Below are 23,196 nucleotides of genomic sequence, written 5' to 3'. Positions count from 1 at the left end.
TTAGAATCGCGAATCCACAATACAGGATTCTTTAAGTCATACAATAACACATTTCATATACGCCACAATTCCATAGAAAAAGAGAATGAATGGACAAACAAATTAGAACACTACTATAGTAGAACACCAAACATTATTCTCCATAATTATACAAAATAATAGAAGTACAATAAACATGAAACCCATAAGAATCAAGAAGTATACCTTCAAATTCAGATATATGATCATGCATCATTAATCATCCTCTCATACTTGGCCAATCTAATATAGCACTAGCTGTTAGAATTGGACCGTGCCTAAAAAATAGAGGGATAGTATCATAAATAGTTATAGGACTTAAGAGAGCAACATAAAGAAGGAAAACTTAAATTAAGGGCACTTTTTCCTGGAGCCGTGGGTAGTCAACCCGGCATAGCAAGGGCAGGCTTCGTAGTTACCGGAGGTGCCTGGTGGGACGCAGTTGCACTTGTTGCAGCAACTTCCACAAGCCCTTTTGCACAGATTTGGCCTCTTTGTTTCACTGCACCTCACCGCACATGCTGCTCCACAATCTGCATTTACCCACATAAATTTGAATAATTCATCAAACATTGATTCAATCTTAAACCTTCAGACACTTGAACAAGTAGTTTGATCATTTAAATATTCCATGCCAACTTAATTCTATAATGATTTGAAATACTCTCGCCATCCCTCTGAGAATGCACCATTTAATTTAAAAATATCTCATATTCAAGTTAAATGGTATCTAATTTATAGATTTAGCGAATTATAAATCACTAAGTAAAATGTATATTTTACAAATTACAAATCATTAGCAGATATATATAGTTCAAACCAACAAGAATTACTCTTGTGAGAAATTGTTTTCCAGTTAAACGACTTCAAAATAACACGTTCATATGCTAATTGTTTGTATTATTAGGCTATTTAAATTATGTATGAATCACTTTTCATGATGAAACCGTCTCATACAACTAAAAAAATGAGTATTTGAAACTAAAAGCGCATTCAGCATTGGCCCATTCGCTACTAATGTAGTATTTTGTTGTTTGGTTGTATACTTTTTGTATAATAAATTAAAAATTATTTAAATTTATTAATAATTTTGAAAACTAACAAAAGTTGACCCATATAAAACAATTGGAGACCTCCATATGGAAGATTGAGTAAGGGAAACAAACCGATTTTAATTTCAGACACATTTCCAGTGTTGTTTTCCTGCAAAAATGAACAAAATTCTAGTTAACAAATTATGTTTAACATTCAAAATAGAAATAAATCCACTCACTCTGACATTCTTGAAGTCTTGAAGTAGGCAATGGCCCAATATTAATTTGACAACTCATCATTCAAATATATTAACTTGATAGTTGATACCTTTATGATATTCCTATATGATGTTGCAATTTTTAATTTTTCTATTTATATTAAATTATTTGGACATAATTAACATTATTCATCTTAATTTTAATCTATTTTAATGCTTATGGCCTTCACATATGTTTTCCAAGAGGTGTTTGGTTGATGACTTTTTGTTTAGTTTTTGGTTGGTTTCTTTTTGTTTGTAGGTTGGTCAAACAGCCAATAAAAGTATTTGGTAAAATGACTTTTTAAGAAGCTAAAAAGCTGGCTTTTAAGCAAAAATGCCCATTTTTTTTCAAATAAACAACTAACAACTAATACTTAAATTAACTAAAACATCTCCACAAACAGTTAACTTTTTTAGTTAGCTTAAAAGCCAACAAAAAACCCAATATTTCCAGTTAATCAAACAAGCCAACTAAAAAGCCAACAGCCGACAGTCAATTGTCAAACACTCCCCTTATAATATTTGTAACTCTCATATTTTTCCCACTAATTTTATTTTATATATTTTTTAAATATGATTATGGTCTCCCTTTTTTGTATTAACTTCATATAAATGATTCGACTTTTGAACATTTTTTTATGAAAACATTAAATAGGAACAAAAGAATTAAAGTATATATTAATTTCAACTTTATAAGATTTAGAAGCAAGTGAGCTAGGATATGAAAGATAAAAGTATAAAGAAATTTATTAAAAAATAGTTTAAAATGAGAATTAATTAATGTGGCAAAAGATGATGTAAACAAGTAAACTTACACTACATAACAACTAATATGTTAAAAATTGGATGGAAGTATTATTAGTATTAGTACATACCAATTGATATGAGGTAGTCTCAGATTCCAAGGCATGAGCAAGTTGAAGAACAAAGAGAGAAAGAAGGAGAGAAGCAATTATGGCTTTGGAGAATGCCATTTTAGATTAGATTTCTAAGGAGTAAAGGGGAGAGTGTTATTATTCTTGAGGGACTCATTAATGCATGAGGACATTGTCTTTATTTATAGGAGAGTATGCAAAAGTGGGCTTGAATTTTAACTAAAGCCAAAAGAAAATCCCATGATTAAAAAAAATATTTTTTTTAATGGAAAAAAAATTATCTAAAATAATTTAACCTATTTACGATTTTCTTAAAATATTTTTTTTTGAATTTCTTACGAATAATCCAACTTAAAAGTGTGTTTTCCACTGGCATTCAAAATTACCTAACATTTGTTAAACATGTAATTTAGGAAAAAAAAATCTCCCTCCAGGTTGTCGACCAACCCCCTCAAATGGTTTGTTTGATTTAAGTATGGTCATAAAAGAATGGTTTTTGTTTGATGTAGCAAAAAATCAATCTACAATTCTACATGTAAAATGTTTCTTCCCTCTGTGGTTACTTTTGGACCTTAGGCTTTAGCTAGTACTTGCTTAAGTGATTTTGTCATATTTGATTTTTTTGACATTATTTATAGTTTACTTTTAATTTGTATTTTATTATTAATTTATAAGTTAAAATATAGTCAAGTGGGATATTGTCTGATTTATCTCAACGCGAGGATTACTAATATAAAATTTTTATAATTTTTACTTATACACCATTAGAAATATTAAGACTTTAACATATGCCTTAGCGAATGTGTCCAAATGAAATAGGACATAGTTATTAAAATGGAGGAAGTACAACTTTTTGAAAAAAAAAATTTCCAAGACAAAATTTTTATCACAAATTCTTATGGAAAAGTATGTCTGAAATGGGCCGACCCAATTTAAAAAAATAAATAAATAAAATGAAAGTATTTAATTATGGCAGTTAAGGGTGTAATTATGTCAGGTTATTGTAATTGAAAATTGCAAACCCATCATTTGATTTGTCCCCTTGTAATGCGCGTCATTTTCTCCCCCCAAAACTGTAATCATCATTTTTTTTAAAAAAAACATTCCATATTTAGAAACCCATTTTCAACTAAACTGATAATCATCCACTCTCCCATTTCAGTTTCAATCCACCATTTGAGTCGCCCATTTCGCTTTCCTTTCTTCCTCTCGTTTCCTTTCTCTTGTACACTCGTGCAGTTCGCCATTTTTTTCAAGCAAAGACATTGTCTAGTTCCTTCATCTACAACCAGGAATGGTAAAATTATAGTTTTTTAAAAAAAAAATTTCTATGCAATTTTGGTTATTTTTTGTTGTTAAGTTTTTTTTCCCCATTTACTAACAAAATTTATCTTCTTTAATGAACTGAAATTCTAATTTTTTTTTTTTGATTTTAGACATGGATAATGAACAAATCCTAGCATCTGCAATGAGAAATTTGAGAAGACTAGACTTAAATCCTGGAACGAGTGGTGATTTTCAAGGTTCCAGCCCAAAACCAAAAAGGAAGAAGGCTAAACTATGCTACATCAAATTGGAAACAAATGAAGGATCGTAAGTAAAATTTTGTTTTATAGGTAAATCGACTTTAGATCTGATCTAAATTGGCATTAGATCTATTGTAAATGGGAGTTATGTTTTTATTTTTTTGTAAATTGGGATTATGCATGTTTATTGTAAGTTGGGATATATGGCGAAGTTTAAGATGATGGATTTTAGTGTAAATTGGGGGTTTTGTTTATTTTTTGTAAATCGGCACTTAATATGTTAGAAATTGGCTTTAGTGTTATGTAAGTTGGCATTTAATTCGATATAATATAATATAATTTTGCTCTTAATATTATATACGTTGTCATTTAATAGAAGTTGGCATTTAATATGTATTATTTGGCATTTAATCTAATATAAGTTGGGATTAGATCATGTTATTCTAAGTGATGTTTTAATCTGTGTAAATTGGGATTATGTTTATCATAAGTTGGGATTAGGTTATTGTAAGTGATGTTTTTATCTGTGCAAATTTGAAATAGGTTACTGTAAGTGATGTTTTAATTTGTGCATATTGGGATTAAGTTTATTTTAAGTTGACATTATTTTGGTATGAGTTGACATTTAATCCAATATAAAATGGCAAATTGGGATTAAGTTTATTGCAAGTGATGTTTTTATCTGTGCAAATCGGGATTAAGTGAATGTTTTAATTTGTGCTAATTGGAATTAAGTTTATTCTAAGTTGACATTATAACAAATATCAAATGGCAAGTTGGGATTAGGTTATTGTAAGTGACATTTTTATACAAAATAAATTGGCATTAGTTTGATGTAAATTGATATTTTTTTATATTATAAATGCATGTTAAGTATGCTATAATTGTATGATATATATGGTTATAAATATATCGCTATAAATATATTGTAAATGCATGTTTAACATGATATAAATTGGCATTAGTTGATGTAAATTGACATTTAATATGAAACAAGTTGGCATTCAATACAATATAAGTCGGCATTAGATCAGTGCAAATTGCCAATATATAACTTATAAATTGGCATTAGTTTAATGTAAATTGAGATTTAGTATGATACAAGTTGTTATTGTTTGCCATTTTGTATGCAGTGTTGACAGAGCTATTTACACAAATTGCAAACCACATCTTTTCCTTAGTAATAGTAAAGAAGAAATTACTCTCACTCCGGCTCAAATTCGCGATGTGAATGCATATCGTCATTACCATCATGGTTGATGACTTGTAGTTGCTTGTCAAAATTACATCCTCACAAATATATAAAAGCACCAAATTCCAACTTATAAAAATCTACTACTGTTTAATTTGATGTTTAATATCAACTTATATGAATAATCATAATAATGACCAAATCCAAATGACATCAACACATAATGTCAATTTGTATAATACTTAGTGCCAAATTGAATACTATATAGTGCCAATTCGATACTATATAATGCCAGTTTTGAAATTATCTAATACAAATTTAAAAACTATTTAATGCTATATTGAAAATTATCTAATGTCAATTTAAATAGCATCTAATGCCAATTCGAAAACTATCTAATGCCAGTTTAAATAACATCTAATGCCAACTACCTATTGCCAATTTAAATAGCATATAATGCAAATTTAAAACTATCTAATGCCAATTTGAAAACTATTTAATGTCAATTTGAATACTACCTAATGCCAATTTAAATAATATCTAATGCCAACTTGAATACTATAATGACATCAGCATCTAATGAATAATTATCTAATCCCAATTTAAATACTATATAATACCAATTTGAAAAATATTTAATGCCAATTTGAATACTATCTAATGCCAATATAAATAGCATCTAATGCCAATTTAAAACTATCTCATGCCAAATTGAAAACTGTTTAATGTCAATTTGAAAACTATCTAATGCCAATTTACACTGAGCAATCTGATAACTATAATGAATAATATCTAATATCAACATATCTCAAAAAAATTATCTAATACCAATTTTTATGTATTAAATATCACCTTGAATATTATTTACATCCAATTTACAGTAACCAACTTGAATAAAATGTTATCAAATGCAAAAACTAACCTTCGTGTTCACTAGTTTTACTTCCATCTCCATGCTCGAACTGAATATGCTCATCATTTAATGGAACTACAGAAATAGTTTGAGGACATCACACTTTTTTTATTTAATTTTGATTTATTGAATTAATAAGGGAAGAGAGAATCAAACATACTTAAACTGTCTCTAAAAGACGGATCTCGTTGAGTCTGTGTTACGAAATCTTTGAATTCTTGCATGAACTCATCCATGTTGTTGAAGATGATATTTTTACCTTTAATGGATGAGAAATCAGAAAAGTTTTGTCAATAAATACATTACCTTAGTTTCCAATGAGTTTTGCAATCATGGCCTTGGAATATGTAAGGTTAACTTAGGGACTGCTGTTGGCTGCTGAGGCTACTTTTTTTTCTTTATATTAATTCATAAGAGGTGATGGGCTTGGATTTGAGGGACCGTCTCTCATAGAGACGGTCTCTCAAGAGAGTTACTAAATTTCTATTTAGGTCAAAATTTTTGTTAAGACATCAATATTACTCTTGCTATTAAACTTTTCTATGAGTATCTTAAAATTACAAATTTTATGGTTTAGGAAAATTTTCAAAAATAAATTAATTGGTGTTCAATCAGCTGAATACAAATTCAATTATTGTTTATTTTATATAATCTCATTTATTCGGTATAATTGTTGAAAATAAACTTAAGTATTGTTTCTTTCTAATTGTTTGAAGCTTTGAAGATTATTATGAACAATAGGTGGATTTATTTTAGCAAATATATCTAATAGGTGCGTTTACTTCAAAAATAAGCAATTGGTGGATTTTTAAATATCTCATATTAACAAGTGGTTTCAACCTGAGAATTTATCAAATACTAATATCAAATATTATTGAACGATTTCTCTCACTTCTCTCTCTCACTTCTGCAATTCTCTCTCTCAAAGCAGTTCCAACTGCTCAGCCATGGCGCGAGGACGAGGATGGCCAAGGAAGAAAGTGACTCCACAACGTTGTTCATGTGCTACCTCTTCTGGAAAGAAATCTTCTTCTTCATCCACAGTTGTTCTTAAATCTTCTTAGAACCGTATCTCTAACCCATCCTTAACAATTCATGAAAATGCGATTCTTAATCATGTTGGGCTGAAATTCATGAACTACGACTAATAGGGGGAAGCAACCTACGGTTTCTTCTCAAGAGGCTAGGTCTTCGAACCTAGTTACTATTCCATTGGCGGATCATCCGATTTCGCGCTTAGATACTTATAACCCTATAACTCCTGATTTTTCCTCTGTTAAGATTGATTTTGAGGATGTAGCTGAGGAAATTATTTATTCAAAATCATGGGTGGTCTATTATGTCGTAGGGGTAAACCCTCCTCTTCATGTGGTTGAGGGTTTTGCAATAAGAATTTGGTCTTGTGATGAGATTGATAAAATAGGTATGGTGGCTAAGGGTGTCTTTATTGTTTATTTCAAGTCCCCTACTAGTATGGCGTCTACTTGCGATATGAATAGGATCTTATTTGACAAGAAACCATTTATTGTCAAACCATGGTCTAGGACAATGTCTTATGATTACTTCCTTTCCGGTTTGGATTTGGTTCCCTAATCTTGAGATGCATTAGTGGGGAGATACAATTCTTCGGAAAATTGCTGGGCATTTGGGTAAAGTGCATAGGATTGATAATGCTACCCTTAAGAAGGATAGAATGATGTTTGCCCAGGTCTTAATTGATATGGAGCCTCAAAAGGGGTTTATAGAGGAAAATTTCTTACTAATAGAATTAATGAAATTGTCTCTAAACAAGTTGTATATGATTGGAAGCCTTTGAAATGTAGTAAGTGCAATCAACTAGGGCATTTGGAGGAACAATGTAGAACTGAGGTTCATTAGGAATGGGTCCCCAGGGAATACTACTATACTGGATGAAGATGGCTTTCAAATAGTCCGTCGTTAGGGATGGCCACGGAGCAGGTTACCTGGAACCGCACCGGTGCCGAACCGCGAAACCGTGAAACCGCCGGAAAAAAGTTGTCGGAACCGTGAAACCGCTGGAAAAAAACCTGCTTGAACCGGACCTAAGAACCGCGGGCCGGAACCGGACCACAGGTTCCTTGGAACCGAAACCGAAATCGGTCCGGGTGAACCGGACCAATGGTTCCATTGAACAGGAATTGGAACCGGAACCGGAACCGGTCCGGGTGAACCGGCCTAGCGGTTCTTTGGAACCGGACCGGAAAAAGAGCCGTTATTCTAGCCGTTTTATAGCCGTTGCAAATTTTCCTATAAATACACATCACTTTCAATCATTTTCATTCACAACTCATCTCTTCTCTTACTCTCTCTACTTAATTACTTAATTACGCACTTATTCTCTTAATTATATATTAGTCTTTTAATTATTTCTTAATTTAGTTAATTATATAATTAGTCTATTATTTATTTATTTTTTAATTCTATTATTATTTCAATATTATCATGTCTTCTTTTTTGAAAAAAGCCTCTAAAAAAGTTAGTAAAGTGGCAAAATCATTGGGACGTTCTAGCTCCAAAAGAAAGGCCACTTCAATTCCGTCGATATCAACAACACCTTCGATTAGTAATTATAATTATGAACCAAATTATCCAGAAGGGTACGACTAAGAATTACACAATTATGCAGAAGAAGTGGAAAGAGAAATACAAATTGATGAAGAAGAAGAACAAGAAGAGGAACCAACGACCCCTACTGGGATACTTAGATCTCGACAGTCATCAACAAGATCACATGAAGGACAACAACAACAACAACAACAACAAAGACAAGCTCGTGGTAAATGAGTCAATTTCCAAACTATCGGTTAGTTTTACAATTTTATTCTTCAAATTGATTAAATTTTAAATTATTATTTATTTATATATTGTGGTATTTGAGTATGTCTTTATATTTAAATTTAGATGAAGATGAACCAGTAAGACAACCTTTTCTGGCAATGCCACCTCCTAGTGGTAGAGTTGTTTCACATGTGTGGTCGTATGTTACAAAAGAACCAACTGACAATCCAAATGTTTTCTTATGCACTTGTCAAATTTGTGAAAGTCAAGGAGTAAAGCCCTTAGTTTCATACAATTTCGCCAGAGGTAAATACTTTTTCAGTTTTTTATACGTACATTATATATTCATATTTTATAAAAATTTATTTATTGTGTTTTGTGAATACGTGTTAGGTGGTGGTACGAGATCTTTTAACAAACATTTGGCAAAGAAGCATGTAATCACAAAAGAAACTCATGCAGCAAGCGGCAGCGGGACCACAAGTGGAAGCCGACAGTGGGACATTTCCAGCACAGGTATGCCTTTTAAATATAATCGTAATGATATGATTGATGAATTTTCTAAGTATGTAATTTGTGATGAATTGCCATTTAACCATGGTGAAAGTAGGGCATACGAACGTTACACTAGAAAAACTTTGCAATCACAATATAGAGCAATCCCTAGGAGCACTTTTAAACGACGCACAATTAAATTATATGAAACAATGCGCTATGAATTAGTAGAAATGTTTAAATCTTTTAATGGTAGGGTTAGCATAACAACTGATATTTGGTCTGCTCCCCCACATTTAGAATCTTATATGTGTGTAACAGCACATTGGATAGATCAAAATTGGATTATTCAAAAAAGAATAATTGCTTTTGAGGCAATGCTCGAAAGACATACGGGTGAAAACATAAAATACAGATTAGTAGAGATATGTAGAGAATGGAACTTATTAGATAAGATATTTTGTTGTTCTACCGATAATGCAACCACTAACATTAAATGTATGGAACTTTTGTATAACGAACCTGCATTTAGTTTTATCCTTGGGGGTAGATTATTACACATACGTTGTTGTGTTCATATAGTAAACTTATCTTGCCAAGCAGGTATAAAAAAATTAAGTGATTTATTAGATCCAATTAGAGACATAGTGAAGTGGCTTAGGATTGGACAGATAAAGAGACGATATAAGCAATTATGTGACCATTATCAACTAAAAAAAGTGTATTGGTCATTAGATACTCCTACACGTTGGGGCTCAATCAACGATTTATTAAGAAAAGCGATTGCTTATCGTCCAGTTATAACACAACTTTATAGTGAGTGTACAGATAGCTATATAACTGATGACACATGGGAACTAGCTATAGGTGTACATAAAATATTAGAAGCGTATGACCACGCAACTAAGATTTTTTCATATGTTTACGAACCAAACGTCCACTTAGTAATAAGTGAGTGTATTACTATTTTTTATCATCTTCTTAAACATACGCATGATGATACTAACCCATATTTAAAGCCGATTCTTGCAGATATGATGGATAAGTGGAAGACATATTTTACCGATTTTCCTTTTATTTATGGAATTGCAACCGTTTTAGACCCATGTTTTAAGACAGAAGTCCTTACTAAAGTAATTGGATTTTACTACCAAACGTTAGATCGCCCGCCTAGTGATGTACATAATTATGTTGAAACTTGTAAAAAACTTTTAGCAGAACTTTATGATTACTATGCTAGTGTATATAACCCAAAACGTGATACGTCTAGGCGTGCTAGCGTCTCGGCACGTCCCTCTTATTATAATTCCGTAATAGCTAATATAATGAGCCAAGATGATAGTTTTGTAGGATCATCTTCTTCTTCACCCTCCACTGCATATTTAGAATTAGATAATTATCTTAAACATCACTTTGAAATTGACCAAGGTAGCTACAATATTTTAGAGTGGTGGAAAGAAAAATCTATAAAATTTCCCATATTATCGAGAATTGCAAAGGATATCCTTGCTATTTCTGCTTCTACAATTGCGTCGGATTCCGCTTTTAGTGCAGGTAGAAGAGTTTTAGACGAAAAGAGATCTCGTCATGCTCCACATAGTATTCAAATATGTGTTTGCAAGAAAGATTGGGATCAAGAGGATTCGAACACAAGGACTAAGGAATGATGATGATCAAGGCGATAATGATGATCCATAGATGATGATGAATACATCTGCATCATCGTCAGGAGGAGAGTCAGCGGAAGCATCTAACCAACCAGATGATGATGACGAAGACGAATAGGATCAATCGGACAATGATAAATCAACATTCAACAACTACAAATAAAAGGTATGACAAAGAACTACATGGGCTTTGATTCCTTCGGGATACGTAGGCAGCTTAGTATTCCTTTGGGTACTAGGTTCAAGTCCATTTTCTCCCTCTTTTTTTATTAATCATCTTTATCGACATTATCGTTGATTCGTTTCTTATTAATTTATTTTTTTCATTCTTTTTAGTAAATATTTTAATAACGATGACAACTTGACAAGCAATGAATTTCGCTAATAATCAAGTAATCATCAAAGGTACGTCCGCAATATTATAGTATTTTTATATTATATAAACATTTAAAGGAAAAATAAAAATGGAACCGATGGTCCGACCCGCCCGTCCCGCGAGTTGGAACCGTCGGAACCGCCAAGGAACCGTTTGGAACTGCCCGGAACCGGAACGGAACCGGCCCAACCCGGACCGTGACCATGCCTATCCGTCGTAGAACTAGAAACGTGCCTTCTGTTGGCCGGAATGTTGATGTTCCTGCTGATTCAAATGGTCGTAATATTATTGTGGTGTTATTGGATACTTTCATTGGCTTTGAGGTGTTAACAGATAGTAATGCGATGGTGCCTGCTGGTGTAAGGGTGTAGCCTACTAATAATGTTGTGGCATCAGCTGTTTAGATGTGTAACCAATTGGTATCAATGCTTCCTCTCAATCAAATAGAGATTGGGGCTTACTCTGTTCACTCAATGAATAAACTCTTAGCATGGAACGTAAGGGGGCTTAACATGGCTAAGAAACAAAGGGAGATGTCTCACTTCATTTCTCAGCATAATGTTAGCTTGTTTGGCCTCCTTGAAACAAAGTGAAAGCGTCAAAACTTGGGCTAATTTTATCAAAATCTTTGTCCTAGATGGTGTTTTTCTCACAATCATGCTTAGCATAAGGGTGCGCGTATTATTATAGGGTGGAAGAGTACTAATATTAGTGTGGATACCCAGCTATGTATTAGTCAGCTTATTCATTTAGTTATGTCTCCAACTATTGGTACTTCTTTCTTTTGCTCGTTTGTGTATGGGGATACGAATAAGCATCAAAGGGCTAATCTTTTTTAACAGTTAGATTAGGTTGCTCCTTCTTGTTGTTCTAGTCCTTTCAATTCTCTTGCTAATTTGAATGAAAGAATTGACCAGCTTGTGAGATTCCATGAGGTAACTTCCCTTAGGAATTATATGCTCAGTTTTGAGGTACATGATATGAAGTACAACGACAGGTTTTTTACTTGGAATAACAAACAACATGGTGATAAAAGGGTGTTTAGAAAAATTGATAGAGCTATGTGCAATAGTGTATGGGATGAGGTCTATAGCAATGTTGAGGTCATTTTCCTTCAAGGGGGGAATTTGATCAGTCACCTATTTTGGTTTAGTTCTTTACCCATATATCAGGAAAGAGACCGTTTAAATTTTTTAATTTCTGGGCTGATAATGATTCTTTTCTTAATCTTGTTAAGGCTATTTGGTAGACTGATGTTCAGGGGTTTGTAAGCTTTCAAATTCAACAAAAGCTCAAACTTCTTAAACCTGCTCCGAAGAATCAATTTTAACATACTTCATTTCATTGTGCACTGTTGATGATTGAGACGGAATTTTGTACTACTCAAGAGAATTTGCATCAGCATCCTCAAGATCTTCTTTATATTAAAGATGAATTCTTGTGCCCACTTAATCTACAGAAGGCCAAACAGGACTATACATACTTTCTTTAACAAAAGGCCGAGATAAAATGGATTAAACACGGGGATGAAATACTCTTATTTTCATAATAGCATCAAACAAAGGCGATCCTATAACAGAATTAATTAGTTATACATTAATCGTACCCTGGTGAGTGATCCCTCTAAGATACAACATTTTAAGATTTTTATGCTGACCTTCTATGTAGGAACATGAAGAACAGGAGGAAAATTAATATGCAAATTATTCAGTTTGGCACTATCTTGTCTCCTGATATGAGGGATCATTTGAACCTTACCTTCACCCCTGGGAAAATTAAATAAGCCTTATAGAGTATTTTTGATAATAAGTCTCCCTGAATTGATGGGAACAATAGCAGATCTACAAAGCAGCTTGGCCTCTTATAGGAGGTTATATTGTTGAAGCCATCTAGGATTTCTTTAGAAATGATAAGATGTTGAACTCATGGAATACCACTTCTATCACACTCATACTAAAGGTCCTTGTCTAAAAACCCCAGGGAACTTTAGACCTATATCCTGCTGTCATCTACTTTATAAGTGTGTTACTAAGTTGATTTGTTCTAAACTTAGAAGGGTGCTGAACTCCATTATTATAAGTTCTAATCATGAGGCCTTTGTTGTTGGTAGAAGTATATCTCACAACACTATGCTTTGTCAAGATAGAAAAGGTTGTTCACCTAGCTGCTTGATTAAGGTTGATGTGAGGAAAACCTATGATAAAGTGGACTGGCTCTTTATTAAAGACATGTTAGTTACTCTCAACTTTCCCTCTCATTTCATTAAGATTGTCATGGCTTGTATATCTTATACTCAATACTCACTTTCGGTTAATGGGAGCCAATCTGCGGTTTTTAGAGCAAATAAAGGTCTTCGATAGGGTGACTCCTTCTCTTTGTCATTAGGATGGAATATCTTTCACAGTTTCTTTATATGCTAGCTCTAAATCCTAAGTTTAAATTCCATCCAACGTGTAGAAGATTAAAGTTGAATCATTTGTGTTTTACGGATGATCTTATGCTATTTTGTAACAGAGATCTAAATTCCACAAAACTTATGTGATATAGCCTAGATTTATTTGATGAAGCTTCATGTCTTTGCCCTAACTTCTCAAAATCAGCTGTATATTTAGCTGGGATTCCTATTCATGTTAAGCTTCATATTACAAGAGAAGTACAACTATCTACTGGATCTCTTCCTTTCAATTACTTGGGGGTTCCTCTCACTTCCCAAAAGATCTCAACTGTTGATTGTGAAGCCTTAGTTGACAAACTGACTGCACATATTAGAGTTTGGTATACAAAGAAACTTTCATACACTGTCAGGCTTCAATTAGTCAATTCAGTCCTAATGAGCATCACTTCCTTCTGGTGTCAATCGTTTATAATTCTCAAAGCTATCATCAAGCAAGGCAATTGTATTTGTAGATCCTATATTTGGAATTCTGATTACCAGAATACTTCCCCCAATAATGTGAATTGGAGCCATATCTGCACACCTAAAAGGAGGGTGGTTTGGGGGTGAGGAACTTAGAATTATGGAATGTTGTAGCTATTGGTAAATTGGCTTGGCATGTCTGCACTCTTCATGAATCTGTATGGGTAAAATGGGTGCATGGTGTTTATACTAAAGGGGCTAACTAGCTTTTGTTCAATCTTCTTCCTACACCAAGTTGGTCTTTCAGGAAAATTTGTGCTGCTAAGAGTAAGCTTAGAATGTTCATGTCAAAGATTACTTATGTTATCAGAGAGGTGTACAAGAGCATGTCCTTGCAATCTGATCCTGTTCACTAGGATAGATTGATCTAGCACAAAACCACAATACCAAAGAAGTGCTTTCTTATGTGGATGGTTATGCTTAGTAAACTATCTACTAAGGATAGATTGATCCGGATTGGTGTGGTTAGTAATGTTGTATGTCCAATGTGTTATGTTGTGAGTGAGAGTATGCAGCACATGTTCTTTCAATGCTCATTCAGTACCAAATGTTTACTTACCTTGGCTCGATGGTTGGGAGTTGAATTCAGTACCCAACTTGCTCGTTCTAATCCCAGATAATGGAAGCTGTCTAAGGTGCGTAAAAAAGTAATTACCGCTAACCTATGCAATTTGGTGTATCAAATCTGGAAGATTAGAAATGAAATTGTTTTGTCTTTCAAGATGATTTATCCGGAAGCAGTCGTGGACAGAGTCAAGGTTGAAGTCAAGCAACGAGTCTTTAATATTCTCCCCATATACAATGGTGTGTGATTTTAGACTAATGTATAGTTTGTTTCTTTGTTGCTTCTTGTATTGAACTTTGTTTGGGGTGTCCTCTTAACTCTTGCACATGAAGAATGAGTTGGTTCAACCCTTCTAGAAGGTAGGTTCCTTCTTCATACTGATGCACTATATAGTGGGAGAGCTTTCCCTTGTGTTGAGTAGTATCAGTTTTGTTTGGTTCAATGATATTTTATTTTCCCAAAAAAAAGGAAAAAAAACAAATACTACTTTGTCCTCTTTGATTTGCATCAAAGAGGAATTGTGTTATATTTAATAATGTGATAATAAATGAATAGAGAGAATAAATTATGTGGATAAATTTAAAAGAGAGTTAAAATATATGAATAATAATAAAAGAAAGTGATGATGGGTCATTGTCAAAACATAAAAATGATAGGAATTAAGTGGAACAGACAAAAATAAAAAATAATGCAAATTTAATAAACGAAAAGAATAGTTTTGAACATTAAAACATCTATTTATATTATAATAATAAGCAAAAATTAAGCAATAAACTTCTTATCACACCAAATGACAAATCTTGACAAAAGAAATGACAAGGAACAATTAATGGAAAGGTTGAAATTTCAATTTTAAGCCAGCGATGCGTACAACGTTTGTCGTGTATAATGAAGTGAAACAGTATTATGCAGTGAATAGTACGAACATCGACAAAGGGAAACTAATCACATAATTTTACAACATTGCACGTATACAAGTTTTGATTAAAAGACTTATCTAGATCATCAATCATGCCTAAAGTGTGGTGGCTCATATCCCACTAAATTATACCTAAAAATTCTATTCTAATAAATTATTTTAATTAGCTACTCTGTCTTATAAGAATTTTTTATTTTGGTCCATTTAATATATTTTGTTGTATTTTATGTTTTTGGCTATAATTTATAACTGTGTTTATCACTTTTTTTAATTGCTTCACCTTTTGTTCTTATAACAAATGCTATGAAATAGAGGAGTAGTAAACTAATAATTTATTGTGAAAACAATAATAAAAATATTAGCATTTAAATTGTCAAAGCGACATTGCATCTTTATTACGTATTTAATATTGTTGTTTTTGATGCAAGATTAGTGTATTGCATGTTGATGTTTAGTTCACTCAATTTTTTTATTTTGATTTGATTATCAGTTTGCTATTTCTTAAATCTGATTATACGCTAATAATTTAATTTTTACTTTATAATCAGCAGTAACTAATAAATAAAATTAATATTATTTATCAACTCATCCACAAATTTATTGTAAATATTAACTTATTCGTATCGTAATATGTCATTGATAACCAATAAAATAATACATTATAAGATATAAACTTTTTGGCATCTATAGATAGAAGGTATTGACCACTTGGTAATGTATATTTAATTTTTCTAGAAGGATGGAACAAAGTTTGAGCTGAAAACGAGTTTAGAAAATAAAAATAGTAATTTATTACATACAACCATAACAAATTCACAATAAATATAACCTATAGCTATGCTGAGCATATAGGTAAATTGTACTATATAAATATAAATGGCATGCAAAACATAGTCGATCGCAGTCACACCAAGTGCAGTGGGTGTAATGCTCTACAAGTGGGCCCGATTAACACTGACAGATACAAGACTCGAAATTATTAATACCAGTTTAACATGTTTAAGTAAATTAATAAAAAGTTGAGAATTTTATTTGTAAAATGAGTATCCAAAAATTATTTATTGCTTTAAATTAGAAGTTACAAGTTATAATGAGATTAAAGTATAACATATTGAAAAAATAATGAAATATAAAATTACAATTGTTCTTTTTGAATTCTCATATTTAAAAGCTATTTATTAAACATTTTTTTAATAGTTTGATAAACAAAAACTAAAAAATCAATAAAAAATATTAAATAATATCATCTGCCAAAACACCCCACTTATCTCACTTGTTTATTGCATTGGTCAAGTGATGTCTTTCTATTCTTTTATTAAGGTGGATAGCTCCTTGAGCCATATTATTATATATGTACAAGAATATGTAATATTTTATTTATAAACTAATTTATATATTTATTTCTTATCTCATCAAATCAAACAAGGTTTTGGTATTGGAATTTTCAAAAGCAATAGCCATAAGTCATTGTATGATTTATGTAATAATTTTCATAAATAATAGTTATACATTACCTTGTTAATGACTTCATGGCAGTGTTTTTAGATTATTATTTTTTGTTTAATGGTTACCCAATATTGTTTGGTCTTTTCTATTTCAGAGAAAATCATTGAATTTAGGTATAAAAATATTGTTAATTTATTATTTTTCATTGTTTAATTGGGTTAAACAAACAAAGTTGTGTCTTGTTTGACCGAAATAAAAAATAATATATCACAATTGATATTTTAAAAAAATAAACTACACATTCGTATTTTTATTTTTGCTTAGGGCCCTAAAATATTTGAGACGACTCTGCCTGAACTAAAACTGGAACTGTATCATTATTCATGGCAACAAAACCCACAAAAAATATTAATATTTTTTTAAAATAGTATGGGTAGCCTATGCTACACATTGCCATAACATAGGTCCACCTATTCCGATTCAGGATGGTCATGAGTCGGATCCTACCAAATCCAAATCAAGACCTACTGATTTTTGGGGACCTAGATCCGCATCCAAACTTAAATTCTTAGAGTCTAAATTAGATTTTGAATCCATACCTAAATGCACATGTTGTACATAAGGAAAAATTACCTATAACAGTTCTAATTTTTTCATGATTTTCCTACAATAATCTGACCCATTGATTAACCATGAATGAAAGTTAATAGGAGGTTCAATACTCTCTAGAGGGGGGGTGAATAGAGAGTTTAGGCTATTTAAAATTTTATCTGAAAGCTTGTCTCAAGAGTTTGTGGAGTCTGGCAAAAATGTTTTCTGGAACAGTTTTGAGTCAATTCGTAAACAATAACGTATGTGCGGAAAAAACAAACTTTAAAGTATAACACACGATATGTTAACGAGGTTCGGTTCTAACCAACCTACTCCCCGCCTATGGGTTCTCTTTCAACCCGTAGGATTTCAACGCTTTTTATTAATCCGACTTTAATACAAACAAGAAGATCTCACTATCTCCTCCCACCACGTTCTTCCCCTTGAAGAACCGTATTAAAAGTCTCTTTAATAAAAGCAAATCCCAAATCTCACAATAGAGATTCACAAGTTGAACACTTTGAAAAGTATTCTTGGTTAGGCGTATTAAACTTAATCTAACTCTTTTTAAAACTCTTAAGCCTATTACAAATGTAAGAGTTAGATGAACTAAGAATTACAACTCTTTAAACACTTAGAGAATTTCTAAATCTTAAGTCAAGAGAGAAAGAAATGCATAGAGATGTATCCTTAATTCTGAAATGAAGCCTCATGTATATAGCGTTACGCCTCAACACATTTTGAAAAACAAGAAGGCTCCTTTCCGTAATTTTCTGTTGACCTGCTCATTCTGCGCCTGTCCTTTCTGTAATTTTCTGTTGACCTTCAACTAAATAAACATTGTCAATAGTTTTAGATGGATTCTTACCAATTTTACCAACGCCTAAAATTTCGCATTTACCTTTATCTCCTAGGGTGATTGAGCCATTGCATCTTTCCTTAATTTCAGAAAATAAAGAGATTTTACCACTCATATACCTCGAGCATCCACTATCTAGAATCCACTTTTGTTTTTCCTACAAAACAAAAAAAATAACCTTTCTCAACCTTACTTGGCTATCCATGTGACAAATTTGGAACTATATTCGGGATAGACCATGTTGGGTGGTCTTATCCCTTTAGGAACCCATATTTGCTTTATCTGTCCACGCAATACAAGAGGAAAGGAATTCTTGATAATATAATTTTTCTTACGTCTGTATGGACATGCAAGTCTAATATGTCCTTCTTTGCAACAAAAGGTGCAAGTAGGTGTACGTTTATATTTATATGCACTTTTCACAAATGTGGTTTTACTCTTATAGTTATGTGTAACATTATTATAACCAATACCACGTTTATCACTAGTTAGTTTTTGTCGTGTAAGCATTTTAGTGAATTTGGATTCAGATTCATTTAGCTTGTTTAATGCTTGTAGATTTTTCTCAGACTCATTTTTCAAGGTTTTGATCCTGGCTTCAAGATCATTGTTCTCATTCTTAAGGTCGATAAGTTGTTTAGTCTGGCTGAGATTCTGTTCTTTCAAGACCTTGACAGTCTTTTCAAGTTTAATTTTTTCATCCTTTAGCGAATCATTTTTATTTGTGATTTCTTCACAACCTTCAGCATAATGTCGTATTCTATCCACTAAGATATCTTTCTCATCTTTTAAAATATTTTCAATTTGAAACATATTGACGAGAGTTGCAACTAATTCATCTTTTAAGCATGTGTTAAGATAGTCACGTACCTCTTTATGATTTTGATCTAAATCATCATTGTTATCATTATCAGCCATAAGACATACATGAGCTTGTCCATCTTCACTTTCAGATTCGGATGATCCTTCGAAATCACTCCAAGTTGCAACCATCGCTTGTTTCTTCTTGTTCTTTTTGTAGGATTCCCTTTTCTTCTTAGGACAGTCCTTTACAATATATTCTGTACATCCACACTCAAAACAAGCAAGTTTGTTAGTCTTAAAGTTTGAATTAGAGTTAGAAGACTTACCTTTATTTCTGAATTTAAATTTCTTAAATCTTTTTCGCATCTTCATAATTCCTTCAAGACCTTTTGTAATCAATGCAAATGGATCTTCTTCATCATCGCTTTCTTCATCATCACTTGAAGATTCATGACGTTTCTTAGCTTTTAAAGCAAGATTTTTTATGGAAGGTATTACATCATTTTCTCCATCATCATGTAGGGTAAGTTCTTGAGTTGTGAGTTTTCAAAGGAGATCGTCGAGTGATAGAACTCTCAAATCTTGAGCTTCCTTAATGGCGGTGACTTTTGGACCCCATTTGGATCTTGGAAGACACCTCAAGACCTTCTGGACTTTTTCTGCATTAGTAAAAGTTTTGCCAAGAGAATTCAAACTTTTAGTAATTAAAGTAAAACGAGTAAACATTTCATTTATATTCTCATTCTTTTTCATCTTAAACATTTCGTATTGATGCATAAGGATGTTGATCTTTGTTTCATTTACTTGACTTGTTCCTTCGTATGTCACAACCAACTTGTCCCGTATTTCTTTAGCACTTGTACATGAAGAAACTCGATTAAACTCAGTACCATTTAAAGCACAACATAATTGATTCATTGCCCTATAGTTTTTGGAAACCCATTCCAAATCAGTTTGTGAATATTCGGACTCGGACTTTAATACATCATTTCCTTGAGCGTCCTTTTTCATGGGTATCTTAGGTCCTTTAGTTATGATTTCCCAAAGTTCCATATCTTGATCAATCACGAACATTTTCATCAAAGTTTTCCAATGTGAAAAATTTGTACCGCAAAACAAAGGTGGTCTTGAGCACGAACGTTCTTGAGCAAACAACCCTTCTCCTATTGGATCCATCACAAGATATTACTCTTTTTATGTGAAACTCAGCTCTGATACCAATTAAAAGTTAATAGGAGGTTGAATACTCTCTAGATGGGGGGGTGAATAGAGAGTTTAGGCTATTTAAAATTTTGTCTGGAAGCTTATCTCAAGAGTTTGCGGAGTTTGTCAAAAAATTTTTCTGGAACAGTTTTGAGTCAATTCGTAAAAAATAACGTATGTGCGGAAAATAAACTTTAAAGTATAACACACGATATGTTAACGAGGTTCGGTCTTAACCAACCTACTCCCCGCCTATGGGTTCTCTTTCAACCCATAGGATTTCAACGCCTTTTATTAATCCGACTTTAATACAAACAAGAAGATCTCACTATCTCCTCACACCACGTTCTTCCCTTGAAGAACAGTATTACAAGTCCCTTTAATAAAAGCAAATCCAAAATCTCACAATAGAGATTCACAAGTTGAACACTTTGAAAATTATTCTTGGTTAGGCGTATTAAACTTAATCTAACTCTTTTTAAAACTCTTAAGCCTATTACAAATGTAAGAGTTAGATGAACTAAGAATTACAACTCTTTAAACACTTAGAGAATTTCTAAATCTTAAGTCAAGAGAGAAAGAAATGCATAGAGATGTATCCTTAATTCTGAAATGAAGCCTCATATATATAGTGTTACGCCTCAACACATTCTGAAAAACAAGAAGGCTGCTTTCCGTAATTTTCTATTAACCTGGTCATTCTGCACTTGTCCTCAAGATCTCGAGCTTAACTTCAAACTGACGTGTATTCACAGCTAAAATAATTTCGTCATTGTGTGCTGTAATTTGTCTTTAATATCCAATGCTATGCTGCCACGTTAGTACTTATACAAGATATTGAAAACTAAACACAAACCAGATTTATCAACGTTTAAATAATCATTCAAATTAATTCCTATTTTTAGTTTTAATTCAAATAGTCATTTTCTATTTTTAGTGTTAATTCAAATATCATCTTATTAATAGAAAACTCTATAATTAGCATAATAACTAAATCATCAAATATAGCTGTGTATTATATTTAACAAAACATGTGTACCTAGTACTATATTTAATCATCAAATTAATTTAAGCACATATTTAAATTCAAGTTTAAATATAAAACATTTGAACGTTTAAGATAAAATGTGTAATAAAATATCCAAACTTAATTTCTAATAACATCAAAGTTAATTTTTAATGAACCTTGACCTATTAAAATATTTCAAATATAATTACGAAATTAACCTGATTATAAACGTAATTATCTTCAAGACTTTGAAGCATATTTCAAGACTTATGAAATCAACTTTAAGATAAACTTAAGTTCTTTAAACATATTCCATTATCTTCGAACTTAAACATATATATAAAATACTCAGTTTATATTCAATATGATTTTGGAATAACTTAAATAACTAAATGTAATTACTTAATTTATTTGTTTAATCAATATGTGTTTTGAATTATCATCACTTAAGAGAGTTGAGTCTTCAATGAATAATCTCAACTTTAGGGGTATTTGCCTTGAGTAAACTTGAGTAACCCGATGACCTGCTATAGTATGTAATTCACCATAAAAATAAACTGAAAATTAATGTAAAATTAGAGAAAGTTTACATAAAAATTCTAAATAATAAAAAAATAGAATTTTTTTTAATATTTTCCTTTGACATTTTATAATAATATATTTTTTCTTAAAAAAATTAATTGTGAATTACAGCCTTAATGTTTGATGCTTTTCTAAATTACAACATTGATTTTTTTTTTTTTGCGATTTACAGCCTCCAAAATAACTTTTTGACCATTATTCAAGCCAAGTGATCGGTTCTTACAATATGATCGATTGACCATACATTTTACCTTTGACTTTTCTTCTTCCCCTTCACCCATCCCTTACCCTAATTCATTATCTTTTTCTCATTTATTGTTAGAGTAGATCAAAGCTTTGAGTTTTAATTTTTTTTTTTTCTTATTCAATTCCATCCCATAACATTTAACCCATCTTCAAACTAGAAACCTGAAGTTTTTCATTGGATGGTGAGTAATAGAAGGAAATTACATGAAAACCATGAACTTGGATTTGAGGAATTTGAAACAAGTAAACCTATTAGAGAAAAATTGGATAAATTGGGTATTTCTTACAAACTAGTAAACTAGTAAACTTGGATTTGAGGAGTTTGGGAATCTCTCGTCGTTGGTTGAATTTGTGGAATATAGGGAAGGTCATGAGGCGGGTCTGGCCAGACCCGAATTCGGACCCTTTTATTTTTATAGATTCAGACCCGGATCCGGACTCTAAGGGTCCAAAATTTTCAGACTCAAACCCGAACCCTTCGAATCTGATGGGTCTAGGGTTCTAATTGGGTCCTTAATAAGTCTAAACAAAGTATCTTTAATTTGTCAAAATTGAACCTTTTAAATATTAAGTGAACTGAAATGAAATAATGGGCATAACATACACTGACTAATTAACTTACTATAGAAACTGTTAGAGATGGTGAACGACAACAAGAGGGGGGTGAATTGTTGTTCTAATAAGTTTAAGTATTTTAGCCTTGTTTTTGCAGAATTAGATTGCGAAATTAAAACTTAAACTTAAAAAGAAAAAAGTAAAAGAGACAACACGATTTTACGTGGAAACTTTTTAGGCCTAAATAGAAGGAAAAACCACGACCGCTCAGAATTTCAAAACTCTCCAATATGTTTTAGGCAATTCGTTACAATTACATAAAACAAACTCAACTTGCTTCACTCG

General features: G+C 31.9%; 2 protein-coding genes across 2 annotated transcripts; one reads left to right on the top strand and one right to left on the bottom strand.

The window, feature by feature from the left end:
* Positions 1–118: 118 nt before the first annotated feature.
* On the bottom strand, positions 119–2,350 carry LOC130803413 (gibberellin-regulated protein 1-like). Its single transcript, XM_057667556.1, has 4 exons — positions 2,188–2,350; positions 1,185–1,221; positions 380–551; positions 119–296 (listed from the first exon to the last, which is right to left on the bottom strand). The coding sequence occupies exons 1-4, from the start codon at positions 2,284–2,286 to the stop codon at positions 239–241; spliced, it is 366 nt and encodes a 121-aa protein (XP_057523539.1). The 5' UTR covers positions 2,287–2,350; the 3' UTR covers positions 119–238.
* A 10,730-nt stretch (positions 2,351–13,080) lies between these two features.
* On the top strand, positions 13,081–13,515 carry LOC130805675 (uncharacterized). Its single transcript, XM_057670455.1, has one exon. The coding sequence runs from the start codon at positions 13,081–13,083 to the stop codon at positions 13,513–13,515; it is 435 nt and encodes a 144-aa protein (XP_057526438.1).
* The last annotated feature ends 9,681 nt before the right edge of the window (positions 13,516–23,196 follow it).

The sequence above is a fragment of the Amaranthus tricolor genome, chromosome 2 (genome assembly GCF_026212465.1).
Source record: "Amaranthus tricolor cultivar Red isolate AtriRed21 chromosome 2, ASM2621246v1, whole genome shotgun sequence".
NCBI lineage: Eukaryota > Viridiplantae > Streptophyta > Magnoliopsida > Caryophyllales > Amaranthaceae > Amaranthus > Amaranthus tricolor.
This window is presented reverse-complemented; position numbering and strand designations above follow the sequence as displayed.